The sequence below is a fragment of the Dicentrarchus labrax genome, unplaced genomic scaffold (genome assembly GCF_905237075.1).
Source record: "Dicentrarchus labrax unplaced genomic scaffold, dlabrax2021, whole genome shotgun sequence".
NCBI lineage: Eukaryota > Metazoa > Chordata > Actinopteri > Moronidae > Dicentrarchus > Dicentrarchus labrax.
In genome coordinates this window covers 13,097,519-13,117,022 of record NW_026136716.1, presented here as the reverse complement: position 1 = coordinate 13,117,022, position 19,504 = coordinate 13,097,519, and the positions used below count along the sequence as shown (strand labels likewise).

Sequence of the window (19,504 nt, the reverse complement as noted above, 5' to 3'; positions counted from 1 at the left end):
TGGCGTCTTATCAGGTAAGGCTTTTGGCTAAAACCACATTTCCCATAACTCAACTCTACTCACTTCACGGAAGTGCTGTTCAAAATGGCGAAGCTGTAAACACTGTTCCAGCTTGGTGCGGTGACGCTCCCAGAAATCATCAAACGCCGTCTCCGTCTCGTCCAGCTGACCCAGGAGTCTGAGAGGAGAAAGGAGTGGTTTATTCATGCGTTCAGAGACAACTTCCTCATCCATTCATGCATCCATTCATCCCTCCCTCTACCTCTGTACAGTAGCTAAGTTCTCCAGTTCATCGTAGGTCATGTTGTACTCAGGGTCTGTCTGTAGAGGCTCATTGATACACTCCAACAGGCGTCCCCCTTGAGACAGCGCCACCTGCAGGTCCTCCTGGAAAATTAACAGATCATTTTCTTTAACACTCAGGCTCTCGGGGGACTGTGAACATGCCTCAGAAGAGAGCTGTCTCTACCTGCCTTAAAACGTTTCACCTAATATCTATGAGAGAAAGACGTGAAGTACAGAGATACAGTTGGTTAACATGTATGGAAAAGACAGAAAAGCACATCTGACCTTCATTTTATCCTTCTTCCGAGTGTGTGTGTGCAGCAGGTTGGTGGTGGCCTCGGTATCGTTGGGTAATTCTGTCTCCGCAAGCTCAGTGCCGAACGCCTGCAGGGTCTGAGCTGTGGTCTTCACCATGAGGGCAAACGCCTCGATTGCCTGTGGAGGAGACAGTTGGGTAAGTATAAATTCACAAAGGTCTATAGAAGTGCATACAAGTGGAGAATGTCTTTTTGTATTATGTTTTATGATATGGAATACTATCCCATGTGCAAAATAACTGTACATACAGTGCGGTGTGAGATCCAGCTGTCATGGCAGTACTCCTGCGTGCCTCCCAGCTCTGTGGTCAGTTGTCCTGGGTCAATATAGGCGTGGAGCTCAGTCACCGAACTCAGCATCACCACCTGATAAAGCACACACAGTCGAGTATTATTTGTGAGAAGCTGATCCAAAATAACTTAAAAGACACATATTATGATAAATTCAAACAGAAAGTAACATATAATATAAATCACCTTCATTTTGAACTCATCCTTGTTGAACTTGAACAGGAAGTCTGACAGAGTCCGCTGGAGCAAAGTAGTGGGACGCAACACCAGAACCAAGTGCAAGTTCCCTGGAAATGAACCCTAAGACAGAAAAGGGAGGGGTAGAAAGGTTTTAGTGTTGTTAGTTTGTGTATCTTTCAATTTTAGAAAAAACGAGGTGTGGAAGGTGATCTGCATCAGTTTACATTTTGAAATTCAGGCCATGGGTGCTTAAATGTATTTTAATATACCTGCTTTCCTCCCTTCTATGCATTCATTTTCTGTCCCAGTTACATAAAAATAAAAATGTCTTTTAAAAAAAGTATCAAATAATATAACTGAACCAGACAAAAAACAACTTTTATCCATGAAAACCACACCCAAGACGATGCTTTATCACCACTATTCCCACTGAAAAGCTTTAGCTCACAGTCCAGATTTTATGTTTTTTCTATAGCATTCATTAATTGGAGCATTAGAGCTGCTAATGGTTATTTATCAGCACTTTCAGTAAATGAAGGAAAACCCTATCAGGAGTCCTGCTGTAAAGGTATGGAGGTGGACTGAGCCCACGTGTGTAACACTTGTCCCTCTGCTGCAATCCTGAACCAACCATGAAGAGAGTTTTTATGGGATTTAATATCCACTAAATCTCCTACATCTCTTCACAGTTGTTCCCTTGTTGCACCCCCGTCTATAAAGCTGTGACTACAAGGTAAATTAGTCCTGTGACTCTGGTAGAAACCACAGTCTGTCCCTCCGCCTCCACACTGACAGGTTAGAGGCGTAGAATTGCCTTTACACAGACAACACAGACCCAGGAGGCCACTCAGCCGAAATGCTATATTGGTTACGGCTTCCTCTAAAACCCTGGGTGCATTGCTCCACCCTGTTAGGCATCATAAATCGATGTAGGTTGACACACACATACACATACACACACACACACATACATACACAAACACAGAGGGCCAGAGGCAAGCTCAGAGATGTGCGACAAGCTCATGAAATCTTTAGTGTTGCCTTAAATAACGTTTATGGTAGAAAAATATGAAAATATTTAGACGTTTGAAGGATTTTTAAAAAAACCTTTTTTGCTTAGATTGTGTTTTTACACTGCTTTTGTTGAGGATCACCTCCCACTCAGACAACACAGGCATTCCTGGTGTTTCCTGGCTTTTCTGCTAATGACATTTTAGCAGTAGTGTCTATTGCTGGGTTTATAACATCTTTATTTATAGGTTTATTACATATTCGACCCATTTAAAGGGGCGTTTTTAAACATTAAGACACAGATTATATTGCACATGTAAGGAACAACATACTAACTGGTATCCACAATCTCTACAAAATGGTGCCATCCGAACGACCCTATCCTCCATCACTAACTGATATTCATCCGAATCACACGGAACATCCCATAAAAACAGACAGCGCGAGCGCTTTGATAAAATACCGCACATGGCTTTAATTCAGTCTACAAGGAGACCTGCACTCACACAGAGGCGCGCATACACATACATCATCGTCATGAAATGCCTGCACGGCGTTGCCATGGAAACCATTCTCCTTGGAAAACCGCATGGAGGGAGATGGAGAGGGAGAGAGAGAGAGAGAGCAGAGAGTGCATGACGGAATGCAAGTGAGAGTGATGATACAGAGAGACAGAGTGTGTGTGTGTGTCACATTAATGGAGAGTAGCTGATTTCTGTCTGTGTGGAGGAGTCTTCTAAAAGTGTCAAACTCCACTCTGCTCTTCCAGTCATTTATTTTTGGCTTGCTTACACACACACACACACACACACACACACACACACACACACACACACACACACACACACACACACACACACACACACACACACACACACACACACACACACACACACACACACACACACACACACACACACACAGACTGCCTGCTGTGATGTTGATGAAAGACAGCCAGGTTGGAAAATTTAACGCTACTTTCCAATTCCCACCCAAACTGACAGCATACGTTAAATAACACATCTGCAGATTATAAACTGTAGAATAAAACCGCACTAAAACCCATGTAAGCCAACATGTATGACTGCATGTTTACATATTATATTTGTATTCTTCTATTGAGCTAGCTAAACGACAACACACCCTAAAAAACACACTGAGCAATCTATCTGTAATTGGTACCCATTAAATTCAATAAACCCTGAGAGGTCTTGCTTTAATTTGTACCTCTGCATTAACATGATAATACACAATCTGCTTGCTGCATTCCCCCGACACACACATGAACACAGACATGCTAATGCGCATACACATCCCTGGACACACTCTTGTACATTAAAGTGATGCATGCACACACACATACACACTTCTCACAGATAAAAAGCACACATAAATAAATGATAAGGATTAGAATATCATTTTCTGTTGACCAGGGTGATTTATATTCTGCCAGTGAGGACGCAAGGAGGAAGCTCACTTCATGTCCTCCTAATGACATCCACATTGTTCTCCTGGGAGTTGGACAGCCACCATATTAAACCACCTCCCTCCACATGCTCAACCCCCCCTCCATACATCTCACTGCTTTTGATTTTGGACATGAAAGGAGTCCCAATTATGACAAAGAGATTCAAAAGTGAATCTTGACTGAGGCTGCTGCACCTATAACTGCTTTTTTTTTAGCCGGTTGTAACAAATTCAAGCCTGTTGTTTGCACCGGCTGATGGAGCCGTCTGTGCCTTTGCCCTGCAGCAATGCTCCTGTATGCTTGAATGGCCGCATATTTATTACCCTAAATCACAAAGATGAGCCGCAACAGAGATGAAGGTGTCCCATTATCATTAGATTGCAACACATGTGGCTTCACCCTCTTTACTCTAATTCAATTCTCCTGTTTGGATGGTGGATCTACAGTAAGATGGCGGAGTAAATATGGACGATTAAGTGGTAAAGCATCCAGAAAGGATACTAAAATGTTCACTAATAAGAGAGGGAACAGTTCAAAGCTGTCTTGATTTATTGGGGAGCCACAATAGACGACTGTTGTCCACTCCATGGAAGCAAACTGTTGCTTTAATTCTCTGGTTGCTGATTAAGGCTGGTAAAGGTTATAAGTGACTGGAATGGCCCTTTACAGTAATTCCATTTTGTGGAAATATTGTAAACAAATGATATAATGCAATTCATTTCAGGTTAGAGAGTTAGAAACTCACTTTATTTAAGGCTCTACTTGGAATTTCATTGTAACTGTCAACTGGAGGTCATCCTAATTTGTATTTACCACTACAGCACATCACTGCACATGAGACTAAAAACCGCTGGTCGGCTCCGTCTGTGGATTGTCACTGCGGGAGCATCTGTGTATGTGCTGTACACTAATCTATGGCTTTACATGACAATACTGCCCACTCCTCTTTTTGTTTCCTTTCCAGCAAATGGCAGCGGGCGACCTTGAACGGCCTTGGTTATAGCAAGCGCGTCTCACGGGAAGACAAACGACCTTCATTCTCCAGCAAGACCGCGTGCCATTGGCTGCCGGTGGACAGAGCAGGCGTGCCCATGGAGGACACCCACCACAGGGGAGTGAGGAGGAGAGCATGTGAGACACTCCTCCCGCCACCTGCTCTTCATGCCTTCAGGTTTAGTTGTAGCGCTGCCTGCTTTCACCATGGACTTCTTGGGAGAACAATTCACACACATTACTGGATGTATTCTGCTCCCCCTACATGAAACCTGCAAAGGATTTAAAGGACCTGATAAGGACCTGACTTTGCAAAGAAAAGACTGGATTTAAGAGGCTTTTGTCTCTTGAATCTGATGGTTTTCACAGAAGGATAATGTATTTGGATCTAATATATAGTTAATGCATTATTCCTTCTTGTTCTCTCTGTTTCATGTCATCTGTGTGCAGCCGTTTGTGTTGATGGCACTTTAATTGCTTGGAATTCCGTAAGATGCCAGGTCCACCACCAACAAGATTATTATTCTCTAACCAGCTGGCAGGTCAGCACGGAATTTGTTACATGTTAAATAGGAAGCTATAGAATTAAATTCAACATGATAATCCATGACAGAAACACACATGTGCAGCTTAACTTTAGGAAACAGGAGCCCCAAATCATCTTACCATTTTCTTTGTTAGCAGTAATAATAATAATAATAATAATAATAATAATAATAATAATAATAATAATAATAATAATAAAGATACATGAACAGGCATTTCAAGTACAGCTGAAAATAAAACTACAGCGTTCCCAGTTGTTTCAAATGTTACTTTTCAAAGAGCTGTGTGGGAAGGGAAGCAGAGGAGCAGAGAGGCAGTAGAGGCACAAAAGCAGAACAAAGAGGAGAAGTAATGGGTGTAAAAAAAAAAAAGAGGACAGAGAGGTGATCAGCAGGAGAGGTAAAGGGAGGATGGGAGATCCTGCAGAGAAGCTTCTGCTATCACGCTGATAAACTCCCATCTACCTGTACATCATACTGCAGGGTTTCTACTGGGTGTGAGACACATTTTACCTGACTGTAGTTTTATCACTATTGTCTTTTATCTTTCCTTAGTTTTATTGTGGTCAATGAGAGCAACGACAAAGCACAGATGGCAAGAATGTATCTGAAGAAGGCAAAAACATTTCAGGGAAGCATTATTTGGGCTTCAATCAAGTGTTGGAACTAGCAGATACTGAATTTATACTAAAGGTACATATATCAATCAACCTAAAAGCTTCCTTAATGGAAAACTATATATTAATTTTCTTGCCGAGAGGAGATCGATACTATTCTCATGTTTGTGCATTAAATATAAGACTATGGCCAGTAGCGTGGCATAAAAACTGTAAAAAAAAAAAAAAAAAAAAGGGAAACAGCTAGTCTTACTCAGTCCAAAGGTAACATAAACCACCAATAAGCATCTCTACAGTTCACTTATGAAATTCTTGTTTATTTAATCAAATAAAATCTGTGGATTATGCCAAGACTCCCAGAAGTCACTACAACTGGCCAAGAAATAGTCCCACACATAATGCCGCTAATTTACACTTCAGTTTTATATGGATTAAACAAATGAGATATAGCATGTTCATTAGTGAGCTTTACTGGTGTTGGTAGGTTGAATTCGTATCCTTTGGACAGAGCCAGGCTACCAGTTTGCCCTCTGTTTCCAGTCTTAATGCTAAGCTAACCAACTACTGGCTCCAGCTTCATATTGAACCGAAAGCTATGAGAGTGGTATCTTCTTTTCATCTAACTGTTGCTAAGAAACTTAATAGTCATATATCCTAAAATGTTGAACTATTGCTTGAAAGGGAAAATCAGTTTCTTGTGATTAGTATCAATTTTTGGAGGGCATTTGTGCCTTTATTAGACAGAATGACAGCGAAGAAGCACACAGGAAGTGTGTGTGTGTGTGGTGGGGGGGGGTATGACATGCAACAAAGGTCACTTATTAGAATTGAACCAGCGACATTGCAGTTATGTGGCATGAGCAGTAACCATTCAGCTACTAAGGCACGCCAAACAATAGTATTATTAATAATAATAATATTTAGAATAATAATAGTATAATAATTAATTAATTATTAATTAGTATTAATAATAATTAATTACACTGACAAAATGGTAATATATTGTCAGTCACCAGATAATAAAAACATAAAATGACTTTGGTTTAGTGTTCGGTGAACTGTTCTGAATCTAGTCATCTATTCACAATGTTCACACTTTGCCTGTAAAATACTGTTTCCATATATCTTGGTTGGTTTTTCATTCTTCCACGTGGATATACAGTAACACTAATCAAAAACAGACAGGCAACTACTGATTGGTTCCCTACTATCACAACAACCCACAGTCCATCACCGTCCATTTCAAGGACATGGACTGAGCCAATGGACTTGAATAAGATAACAGACCTGGAATGGTCCATTGTGACTGGTGGGGGAGTACCTTGAGTGTGTAGATGTTTGTGTGTACAGATTAAACTGGCATGGCGGAGTTCAGCCACTAAAGAAAGGAGCTTCATAATGAATTATTGTCACAGTGGGGATAGTTTCTTAGAAATACTGGGAAGACCATCAGGTTTGATGATAATCATTGTCCAATTAGCATATTTTAGCATATATCTGCATATATTTAACACACTAAGCAGTGTAATACAGGAAGAGCATTTTAACAACAGCTGTGTAGGGTGTGATGAGGCTTCATCCTCGTGTTGGCAGAGCTGGTTAATCATGATTCAAAGATGGAGTGTATGGAGGACAACGTAAAAATCAAGGAAGCCAAAAAACTAGAGCCAAACCAATATGGGATTTTTGAGACGATTCCAATATTAGAGGGGAAAAATTCACTGTTTACCAATATAGTGGCCAATAGATTAAATATTTGAGCCGGAATGTAAATAAACCTTATCTATGTGGATTATGCATCAATTTTGCACTGATATGACTATGCAAAGATAGCCAGAAGGCTGCCTCCTTACACAACTAACTCTATTAAAGAACATTTAAATGTAATACAACTGTACTTAAACTGGTTATGAAAGAGTTATGAAAGAGTCTCAATTTAATAGTGATACCTCTGTACGACCTACATAAACACACAAGACCATCAGTGAGAAGATTGGCTATTTCAATATAGTTATTCTTAATGCCTGCAACTGGGTCGGGTTCAGTCAGATTCCCATTGAAATCAATGAAACAAGGTAGTGGAAATAATGCCGCTTTTGTCCACAGGGGCCACCATAATCAACCCAAAATGGAAGTTCCTTGTAAGGGCTTTCAGTTAAATATTCTTTAACATGTTCAATAATTTAACATAGAGGCTACACCATCAACCAATTCTAGAAATTAACAAAGAAAATAAAGAGCAAATAAAATAAATAGCTAAACATCATTCCTGTAAATACTACAGGTATTTCTTTCTTCCTTATATTCTGGAAAACAATTTTCATATCAGATAACATATACACCGCTACCAATATGATACCAATATGTTCCTAATATATCCATCAGGTTCTACAAAAAACGATCAATGAATCAATACAGTGTTCTGTATACCACACACTTCTTTCAGATATAGCCGTTTCCTTTCCATTTTTTCATATTAAGGGCCTCAGAGAGCAGCGATCAGTAACTAACAAGTCTGTCTGATGTAAATACTCCACTCCTCTGCCTCTCTCTGCTGTTTTATCTTTCTGTTCATGATTCTTTTCCCTCTCTCCCTCTTTGCCTTCTCCTGTTTCATCACTCCCCTCCTCCCCTCCATCTCCCATGGATCCCTTCTATTTCCATCTTCCTGCTTCACTCTTTGTCATCCTAGAGAAGTCTAAGAAGTCCAAGAAGTAGGCTAGTAGGCTAATGGCACACAGATACAACGCTGATGGTTTGAATGAGACTTATAGCTCACACAGTTCGGACTTCGTATATCTAACAGGACAGAATCTCACTGCACACACACGCACACACTATGCTCACACGTTGTGAGACTCCACCAGCCGCTCCAGCATAATACGCTATTTTTAACTCCCCTCCTGCTTCGTTCCAACAGTCACCTAATTGCCAGTACACGTCCTTCATATGCACACATAGGGAATAAAAGCAAACTAAGCTAAAACACGCACACATAATGTACAGTTTGCACAAGCTAGCTAATGCACATGCAAAACCAAAACATCTATTACTGTAAGTGGTGGCAAACCAAATTACACACACACACAGCTGACACCAGCAACTACACCCACAGACCCATGTTTAAACAGGCATTAACACGTGTAGAGTAACGCACACAACCACCAAAACAGCCATTTGTAGTCATCAGTCATCAGCAAATGATGCACACACACGCACAAACACACAGGGTCTTACAGCGATGCGGAGCAGGGTAGCCCTGACGGTGGCCCATCGGTCCAGTCGTCTGTCGATGACCAGGATGAAACCCACTCCCGATGCTGCAACGCTGCAGGAAAGAAGCACACACTGTTATTACTGCCAGGGAAACCACTTTTGTGTGTGTGTGTGTGTGTGTGTGTGTGTGTGTGTGTGTGTGTGTGTGTGATTTTGCAAACCAGGTTTAAGTAGAAATCTAAGGTCTAGACATCAGGTCAAACTAATATTTGTGGCACAAGGGAACTTTATGGAGCATATGGATGTGATGTTTGGCTCAAACCAGGTGTCCCATAGTGAACTCCAGGAATTCCCCAGCAACATTTATGCCCCATTAATTGTATCAGTCATGCATTATGCTAATCACACAACATATATGTATTATACTGTACATATATACTATAAGAATGACTTCTAATCCTCAAATAAGTTGCACATTTTAAAAAATATCTCCATCTTTGGTGCTGATCCCCCATTGCTATGATATTCCTGCACTGCATTTCCCAGAGATCAATTGTCTCTCCAACAGTGTGGCAGGCGATGTGATTCAACAACAATATAAATCACATCATTTTCAGTTTACTGTACAGTAAAGGGCTGCCACTCACTGCCCGGTTAGAGCTTTCAGCTGAAGCTCTCATTAGCTATCATCAAGTTGGGTCACTATAAGTGACACATAATATTAGAATATATATATATAGTTATTATATTTAATTTATAAAATTATACAAAAATGACGGGACTTTGGTGGTCTTCGCTGGTCTTCAAGATCTTAATTTTGGATTAAAAAGCAATGCTAAGAAAGGTTAAAACCTTGGTACCCACTGTCTGTTGCAATCATTTGTCATCAGTGATGATTATGAGAGACCCTTGTGATTACCATGGCAACCTTGGCTCTGTGCTGTTATGTGTGTGTGTGTGTGTGTGTGTGTGTGTGTGTGTGTGTGTGTGTGTGTGTGTGTGTGTGTGTGTGTGTGTGTGTGTGTGTGTGTGTGTGTGTGTGTGTGTATGAAAATCTTGCCATTCATTCCACAGGCAGTGCCATATGTAGCAGCCTCATTAAGCTAATGTGTGTGTGTGTGTGTGTGTGTGTGTGTGTGTGTGTGTGTGTGTGTGTGTGTGTGTGTGTGTGTGTGAATGCAGTATTTTCAGTAAAGGTCCTGCTGGACAAACTGACATGCATCCTGACACTTAAACACACAAGCAAAACGGATGAATCCACACACACACACACACACACACACACACATACACACTGTGGGGCCAACATACGAATACTGCTGAGCTGGTCCATCTGCGCGTCATTATTAGCCAATTTTCATCATCACACACACGTATACATGTCAAGAAAAGGAACGCTACCCAGTGAACGCTGTGACAGCAAATCCTCAATCCATCCCTACTGGAGAAGATAGTCGAACCACATAAATGAAGCCGGCTGAACGGGGGAAATCTTTGCTATTCCAGGACAAAAAAAAAAATCCTCAACATCCAATGGTTATCATCCTGCAATAATCCACTCCTCTTGGATTCTCCCTTATCCCACTGTTGTCAGTGTTCCATTCCTGCATCCACAATCATCTGTTTGCAGCCCGCAGATGGAGAGAGGTGACCGTTCACATCCTTAAAGAGCATCTCCCTCCTCCTCTCCCTTCTCCCTCTGCTCCTCCACCACCTGCTTCCCACCCTTGGCCAATCAAAACTAAGCCCCGCATCTTGCTGTTCTCCCACAGCCAATCGGAGCCCAGAGTGCAGCCGATTGGCAGCTGGGTGCAAATAGCTGGTGGGGAGAAAGGGAGGGGACTCAGAAGAGGGGGGTGTGGGGGGGGTGTATGAAAGGTGATGAGCCTCGAGAAAAAAAAAAAAAAAAAAAACTGAGGCCGCCATGACACACCAGCAAGTGCACGTATAGATATACAGACGCATACATCTCCATCCTTTCTCCTCCCCTTAATTATGTGTTTGTATGCAAGAGCGCACGTGTGTGTGTGTGAGTGTGTGTGTGTGTGTGATGGGAGTGCAGCACTCAGCAGTGCAAGAAAGGTGAAAGAAAGGGAGGGGAGGTGAGAGGGAGGAGGGACAGAGAGAGGGAGGAGAGAATAAAGGAGGAGAGGAGGAGACAGGGCAGAATGAAGAAAAGGAGGTGTATATCATGATTTAATTTGAATTTAATTAGCAAAACAAATTGAGTTACATTCAACCTCAAGCCACGTCTAAAATCTTTCTTTCAGGGTTAGGGTTATTGTGGTAGTTTATTTTGAAAAATACTTACAATTACACGCAAATCCAATCTATATCTATATTAAGACCATCTGATTTTAATTGGGAAGTCTCTATTAAATATTGTTTTTTTATTTTTGGTTCTTCTGTGCAACTGTTTTTTTTTATGATTCATTTTTCTTAATTCATTTTTCATTCTCTCTAAAATCCATTTCTATATGTCTTTTGTGGCTCTTTCCTTATTACAGGCCTGCCTTTGGTATTGTGCTGACATCTACTGGCTCCACAGGGTACTGCAGCTCCACAAATTGGCCAGATTCCCTTCACAGTTTGTTTGTTGTCAAACCAAATGAAACTACGGGAAAGCATGGTGTGTGTGTGTGTGTGTGTGTGTGTGTGTGTGTGTGTGTGTGTGTGTGTGTGTGTGTGTGTGTGTGTGTGTGTGTGTGTGTGTGTGTGTGTGTGTGTGTGTGTGTGTGTGTGTGTGTGTGTGTGTGTGTGTGTGTGTGTGTGATGCCAACCTAGGGACGCTGGTGAGGTAGCCGAGCACATTCTGGACTTCCTCTTCCTCCAGCTCGCTGAACTCTGGGAATTCTGGGAAGATGATGATGGGGCTGCCATTCATCCCACGTCCGCCTGGAGACACAGAGGTGAGGGGAAAACAGAAAGAGATGAGGCGATGTCAGCCTGAGGTTTTGGCATGTTGGTGATTTTATTGACATTTCACACATACACTGATCAAAAATTGTGTTTAATGTACATCCACTTGGGTTCCACTCTATAATTAAAGAACTTCCAATAAATAACTGAATAGCCGAGGACATGCAAAAACTGTAACAAAAGTACAAAATCAAATAGGGCCTCACACACACATACACTCGGCTGTCTCTTATGTTGGCGGGGTCGTATTGCAGAGCAAATCAACATGGTGATGAATTATTCACATGCCGTCACTGGGCGGGCATTATCGTCATGGAAACCAAACACACAGGGCCCAACGTGTGTGTTTCTGTGTGCAACAATGTGCATATGTTTTTCTTTTTCTTTCATGTTGCTTTGTGCATTTCATCTGCAAGTGGTTGGTTGTACAGGCATAAATAAGGGATTGGCTTATAGACATCCAGTCAAATAAGTTTGGGAGGAGTCGGGTGACAGTAATCCTAGAAAGTTATGTCCATTGCAATGGATCGGGGATCTGAAGGGCTCCCAACACATATTCAAACAGATAATTCTCAAATGTGCAGAATAATCTTTGAAGTGGTGCCACTTTAAAGTCTGTGGACTGGGAAGAAGTGGAGCTATTTCTGGAATCCGGATGACAAAACTGTGTTACATGTACGGTACATTTTCCTGCCACCAGACAGACACACTCAACTTTGCTCCATTTTTGTCAGTATTTGATAAAAGGAAAAGCGGCCGAAACTGTGGACTGCATGAGATTATGCTAAGAATATCCACAATGCAACAGGAGTAATGAGTAAAATCAAATTCAGGATCAAATAAACCCTAAATGAGACTGTAAAGAGTGTAGGTCTGTTGCATTATGTTAATAACCCCAATTTGCTCCATCCTTATATAAAATCCCCCTTTACTTTATTGAATGTGTTTTTGCACCAACAACCCAATTCTCCAATCTAATCTAATCCACGCTGCCTATCTGGAAACAAACACAGATCTATTTTGAGTTACTAGTTCATCCTGAACTTCATCACTTTACTTCACTGTAAGTCTAACACAATAATTTAACAGAATTACATTGTTTCATATAATTGCATTTGTTAAGCTAATTCAAAATCTTGGGTCAACTTGGACTTTTAATTATGTAAAAATGTAGGAAAAAAAGCTGCATCAGTTATTTTGTTAACCCATTTGAATAACGACTATATTTAGTATGTTAAGGAAAAGACCCACAGATATTTTTCTGATGAGGTGGAACACAAAATCAATTTTTCACATATTTATCATGCCTTAATTGATAAGTTGACTCACTTTAAAAAATGCAATACATTGGATCAACATGTACAATAAGGTCAATGAGCACATATTATTGAAACTGAGGTTGTTCTGAATAAAATGGTATTAAGCATTTGTATAACTCCCTATAGTTTTTGGGATACAGCCTTTTCTATAATCTATTTTGTAACAGTCCAGACTGTGTGACTCAAAAATGATCTAGATCTAAAGATCTAAAATTCCTGACCTATAGAGGTGTATTCCTGAAAAAAAAAAGAAAAATTCCTCCTTGTGACTAACGACTAAATGTTGAGAACAAATTGTGCTGCAGTCTCAAACTCAACTTCAGTGGACTGGAAATAATAAAATTGCACTGTGGACATTGCTTGATTTGGTTAAATTAAGCATTTCTTGCAAGCTATTTACCACTGTTACACCATTACATGAGAAAATAGGGTTATAGTTGCAGCAGGCTGTAACACTGGTTCACGCATTGCCCCCCACCCCATCCCCACTGTGTCAGCAGGGACAGAAATCACACCGACCTGGCAGGATGGCAAACTGTTTCTGGAGCTCGGAGCCAATTTCTGCTGCACACAGAGGACCATCCTCCCTCTGCAGGATGTCATCTGAGGAAAAAGAGAGAGAGAGAAGGAGATCTATTCATCAAACTCTCCACACACATCCTTACTACTTATTATCACCCCATAAAGCTTGTTGGAAGTTCTCAGCTCTTTGCAATTAAAGACAGCTGATTGCACTTCTGAACCCAGAGCTGAGCGACTGAATAGGCAGTAGTTAATGTGCCGTTTATTCCGTTGGCTGACGAGGTTCAGCGACTGTTATAAAAGGTCAAATGGTATCAGACGACAAAGATGAAGAAGAAAAAGGAGGCGTTAAATGAGGCTGTTGGGGAGCAGTGTGGCTGATAATGGAGCCAACAATCCAGTGTGACCCACTTTGGTCTTTATAGCCAACAGCTGACCTTTTTATTACCAATACATGTAATTCAATCAGCTTTATATAATATAAACTTGTTGGCTACCTATTGGTGTCCAACTATCCAACAATCACTGCCTTGGCAACCTTTCTGAGCCTCGTTACAAAATAATACACCGTTATGCATAAACTGGGACTATATTGATTTAAGGAGTGATTACTTTCTTGAAGTAAGGAGGGAAGATGGAAATAAAGAGGAGAGTGAAAGGGAAACAGAGGAGAAAGGGAGGAGGAAGGGAGAAAGCGAGGCAGAGACTCTAACAGGGGATGAACTAAACAGCATTTGGATTCTCTCTGGTCAAGCTGGATTATAGTAATCTCATTTAGCCCTCCGAGACATGTAGAGACGGAGAAATATAGAGACGGAGAAATACAGAGACAGAGAAAAAGCATCCATCGCTCCACCCATTTGGTTGCCATGTGTGACCCATGTGTGCCAAACACAGGGAGGAGAATTGTTAATTGTGTATGATCACGTGTCCATCTGTGAATGAAAGCTGAGAATTTTTACTGTGTGTAAAGGAGCATCGCCGTGTGTGCCTGTGTGCGTGTGTGTGTGTTTGCTGCATATAGACAAAGGCTGGCGCTGAGACTGGTGTGAGGGAAGTGTGGCGCTGAGGTTTCCAAGCAGTATGGTCGGGCTGGCAGCGAGAGGCATTAATTACCATCGCAGTGCAAAACCAAGCAAACTGTTCCCAAATTCCCCCACATGAAGATATAAAGACAGCATGCTTTAATGTCATTGAGAATAATCGTTTTGAGTGACTGTTGAAGGAGGGAGAAATGGAAATGGAAGGCAGACTTCTCTAAGACTCTCAGAAGAGACAGTTAAGGTCAATCTATAGTTTATCTAACCTTTTGAGAGTGTTGAATGTCAGGTAAGCAGATGTGTGATGTGGAAGCCTGCAGTGCACGTTCACTGAGAATGAATTTTTCAGTCAAATAGGAGAGGAAATTGAACTTTCAAATAAACAGTATTCACACATTCATACAGATTCATAGCTTATTATAAAGACGTGTGAATTGACTTGGACCCAAAAGACTAAACAAGACTAGGTTGAAACCTAGTATAGTATATAGCGGGACTGGTTAAGGTCAATGTGCTCCAGAGGACGTGATTGAGGACTGTCCACACCTATTCATTTTGAAACAGCAATGGCCAGGGGTGTGACTTTAACCTTTTGCAAGATTGCGGTTAAATAAAAGGCTAATGACAAAAGGGGAGACCAAAGCAACCCACACAACACACAAAGGCCACACTAAAGCATTGTAAGTGATCATCCAAATAGCATTCTCTATTACAAATACAATCTTTTACGAGGTATTCTACAAGAAATCTGCATGTTCTGATGTTTGTTAGTCGTTTCCTTCATTGATATTGGAAGTCTGTAAACTGTGGCACTGAGGACGCTGTTACGTTCTTCAGCAGCTCCATATGATGAAGAAACCCGACAGATTAAGAGCTTAGATCCTCGGTAATGCACGGTGTGTATTAAGCATACCATTGGCTAGACAGTGACTCACACCACACACTGCAGGTCTCATGTCTCCCGGTGTAGTCCGCACTTAGAGCAGCATGTGTGAGAGGGCCGGCAGCTGCTGTTCTACAACGATTAAAACAGGCAACACAGAACACATGTAGTTGCGGTCAGGCAGGAATCTGTTATAGTGGAGGTGTGCAACAATGACTCGCGCGCACGCACACACACACACACACACACACACACACACACACACACACACACACACACACACACACACACACACACACACACACACACACACACACACACACACACACACACACACACACACACACTCTAATAAGGCCACTAAGGCACTGAGCATGGCTGCAGATATCACAGGATTACATTCAGACAGAGCAGTGACTCAGTAATCATCCAGCTTCTGTGCATACACTCAAACAACTCTTTCTACAACTCAAGTAGAAAGACAGGAAAAGGAGGAAAGAAAGAGTAAAGGAAGAGTCTAAGCTCCACATTTAAACTGCACACAGTTTAGAGAGACGGTTAGGTTGGCACTAATGCAGGTTCACTTTAATAGACTTTAACAGACCACAGAACTTCCAGCAAAGCCAACCAACCTGTAATTTAACCAAAAACAGCGACTCTGCTATAATTAGCGTCTACTACATCAGAAACCAGAGACGAGGAAGAGATGCATGGGAAGGAGGGTTTGCTTTGAAATGTGAATAACCAGGGCCTTTAAGTAAAATGCTTTAGAAAAGTTCACAGTCAGACTGTGTGTGAGCAAGTGTGTTTTGTGTTTGTCGGGCCAGCTGTCAGTTCAGTGTGTCAGGCAGTAAGCTCTGGCTAAGACCCAAACTCTGGAACACAGCCAGACATGTGCAGTGCTCTCTGACTCCACTGTATCTACGTGTGTGTGTGTGTGTGTGTGTGTGTGTGTGTGTGTGTGTGTGTGTGTGTGTGTGTGTGTGTGTGTGTGTGTGTGTCTTTGACCTCCAGACTTAGCCCAATAGTCATAACCTGGAGGCAGGTCACATAACAGTCTCTGTATCTGCTGGTAAACACCATTCACAAACTGTTACAAACTAAAGGCATCACCAAATTTAAGTAATATCCAGGATGTCACAGGGAGATCATTTCAAAATAAGACCAGCTTTCAAAATAAATCTTAGGCAGAATTAACATCTAAAGCAAATTCTGAGAAGGCTAATTATCCATTGAGAAGTTATTCATTTTACAGCAGTTTATGGAAGCTTTTCCCACATGTCCAATTACTTTGGACTTTCCCATGAGAAGTACATGTAGCACTGAGCTGCGGGTTTTAAATACAGGTCAGCAAAGACGCTGTGACAGCATCAGTGAGTGATAGTACCAGCAAAATGCGTTCTTTTCCAGGCAGGAAATGACAGGGCGGGTTTGAATAACAGCTGTACCACACTGTGTTTTTATTGTTAAAATTCAAATTGAAAGAGCAGGTTGGCATTTGTAGCCCAGAGTGGTTAAATCAGCAAATCAAATATATCCAGGAAAACATATAATTCCACTTGAAATGAATAAATATCATTATTATACAAGTATTACAAATAGTATACATGCATAGGTTTGAAATACAAATAAAAAGATTATGTATCTTAACTGTATTTAAGATATTTGGTGCACCAGTAACTAAATTTACTGTTACTTGTGATTTTTTTATTATGCACCTTAACTGAAAAAGGTTTTACTAACAATATCAGCTCTCTGAACTAACTCATTTTGTCGGTTATAAATGAAATTGTGAAACTGAAGTGAGCTGCCTATGTTGGACAATAGAAATTAAGTTAATTTTCTTCATCTCTCTGAATATTTCCAAAACAGTAGAAGCCTGTCCCTCGCTGCTGAGATCAGTAGCTGCTGTACAGTATATTTGACACAGGTAACAACTACCTTCAAAACTAGGCCAAAACTGCAAACATTTCCTTAAAGACAATATGATGCAAATACTTGTGAATACTTGAAATGACATGCTGCTTCAACACAGCAGCCACAAGAGTTTCACCCATCAGTAACTGATATTGCCACTATCCAATAAATCAACTCTAGGGATTTTAGGGGAAATGCGTTTATATTTTTGGGAAAAAATAGAGGAAAAACATCAGTATCATCAAGTTGAAACAGACCATGCATGCCTATGCCATGCATAGGGGTGAACGGTGCAGACATATTAGACATTCAGGCGTCGGGCTGCTTTTCACTGCTGCTGAAACTCTAAAACTCCCTGCTTTGTCCTCAGTCGGATGAATGAAATTTAACTATAGCAGCTAGGCTGCAAGTGAACCCCATTACCCACCAAAACACACACACACACACACACACACACACACACACACACACACACACACACACACACACACACACACACACACACACACACACACACACACACACACACACACACACACACACACACACGAAGTGGGGCAATGCAAGCCAAACACAAATAGTGATTATGGGGGGCCTAGAAAGAATGTCCCTCCGCCTCCTTGTACCCTTCCCCCAAGCCCCTGACACCCCTTCACCATTTCATTCATCCTTTTTTCCAGGGCCTAGCTGAGGGCCAAACTGATACATAACCTAACAATCTTCCCATTAAATCTAAATGTTACACCATTCAGCTTCGTCTTATCAAGCTCACTTAAGTTCTGTAAGAGTCTCTGTAAACCTATTCAGCAGTTAGATTTACTTTCAAGGCAAAGTTGCTCTTAATTATGTCCTGATACAACAGATATTGCAATAACTTACTATATTTCACAACTTAGATGCATATTTTCATGATTTAAATATAAGACAAACAAATAAGTAAACCAACTGAATCACACCAATTCACACTCTTGAGTGTCTCCAGCTGAATGCGTGTTTGTGTGCGTCTGTATGTGTGTGAAAGAATAAGCCCTGGCTTTAGAGAGGTGAAAAGATAGTGAGGCGGAGGAGGAGGTGGGGAAGAGGGGGGGAATGAGGCAGTCGGAAAAAAAGAGCGTAGAGGTGCTCTTGTCTCAATAGGATGAAATGGAGGACAGGGTTTCTTTACACATGCCTACATATTTAATGTGTTGGCCTGGTGCTAGCTGATACTGGGGATGTGTTTTCTCGATTGTAGGGGGGGTCAACAGCAGTGCCAAGCTTTACAACTGTAAAATACACACACACACAACAATAATTTGAAGATAGCAGCGGAATGATTTCTATTCTAATTTATCATCATTATCATCATCATCAGTTGTTTTAGAGCCATTAGAAATGTCTGTCATTTAATCAGTTAGTTGATTCATCTATCAACTATTTTGATAACAGAGGAATTGTCTTGGTTATTTTTAAGAGTTGATGCTTGTCTTTGTCTTATATGACAGTAAATTGAAGAACAGGCATTTCTCACTATTTGTTTTGACATTTTATAAGTAAGCCAGCAGATTAATCAATGATGAAAATAGTCTTTAGTTGAAGCCCTGTGTGATTATTGATTGAGGCATGAATGCAATCACCAGATCTGTGAAGGTATTGTGCAGATATCTTTTGAATCTTATTATGATTGCATAAAAAGCAGCATGTACAATATCTGGCTAGAAAATACCGTTTTGTTTGGTGCTCGGTGTCTTGCCTGCTAGCGTTAAACTAATCAATCAGTGCGCTGGAATCATGAGGCAGTGTTGGCTTTTAAACAGTGCTATGGTCTGAAATACCAGCAACACACAGTCTTGGTTTAGAGCATGCAGACTGATTATCTCATCTGTCTCACCCCTACACAATTAACAATAAATAATTAAGTACAATGAGACACTACACACTGTGTATGTCTGTGTTTGGATTTGATTACCGCCAACACTCCTTTACAATGTAGTTTGCAAAA

The 19,504-nt window shown here is 41.1% G+C and overlaps 1 protein-coding gene across 2 annotated transcripts in view; it reads right to left on the bottom strand.

Moving 5' to 3' along the window:
• The window catches only part of mcf2la (mcf.2 cell line derived transforming sequence-like a), a 51,515-nt gene that overhangs the window by 13,656 nt on the left and 18,355 nt on the right, over positions 1–19,504 (bottom strand). For both annotated transcript variants that reach the window (XM_051428216.1, XM_051428215.1), the window contains exons 2-9: positions 13,681–13,764; positions 11,704–11,818; positions 8,945–9,035; positions 1,080–1,193; positions 852–968; positions 571–720; positions 263–387; positions 64–178 (exon numbers count right to left, since the gene is read on the bottom strand). In XM_051428216.1, coding sequence (XP_051284176.1) covers positions 64–178; positions 263–387; positions 571–720; positions 852–968; positions 1,080–1,193; positions 8,945–9,035; positions 11,704–11,818; positions 13,681–13,764 — 911 coding nt within the window. The remainder of the gene's footprint in view (positions 1–63; positions 179–262; positions 388–570; positions 721–851; positions 969–1,079; positions 1,194–8,944; positions 9,036–11,703; positions 11,819–13,680; positions 13,765–19,504) is intronic.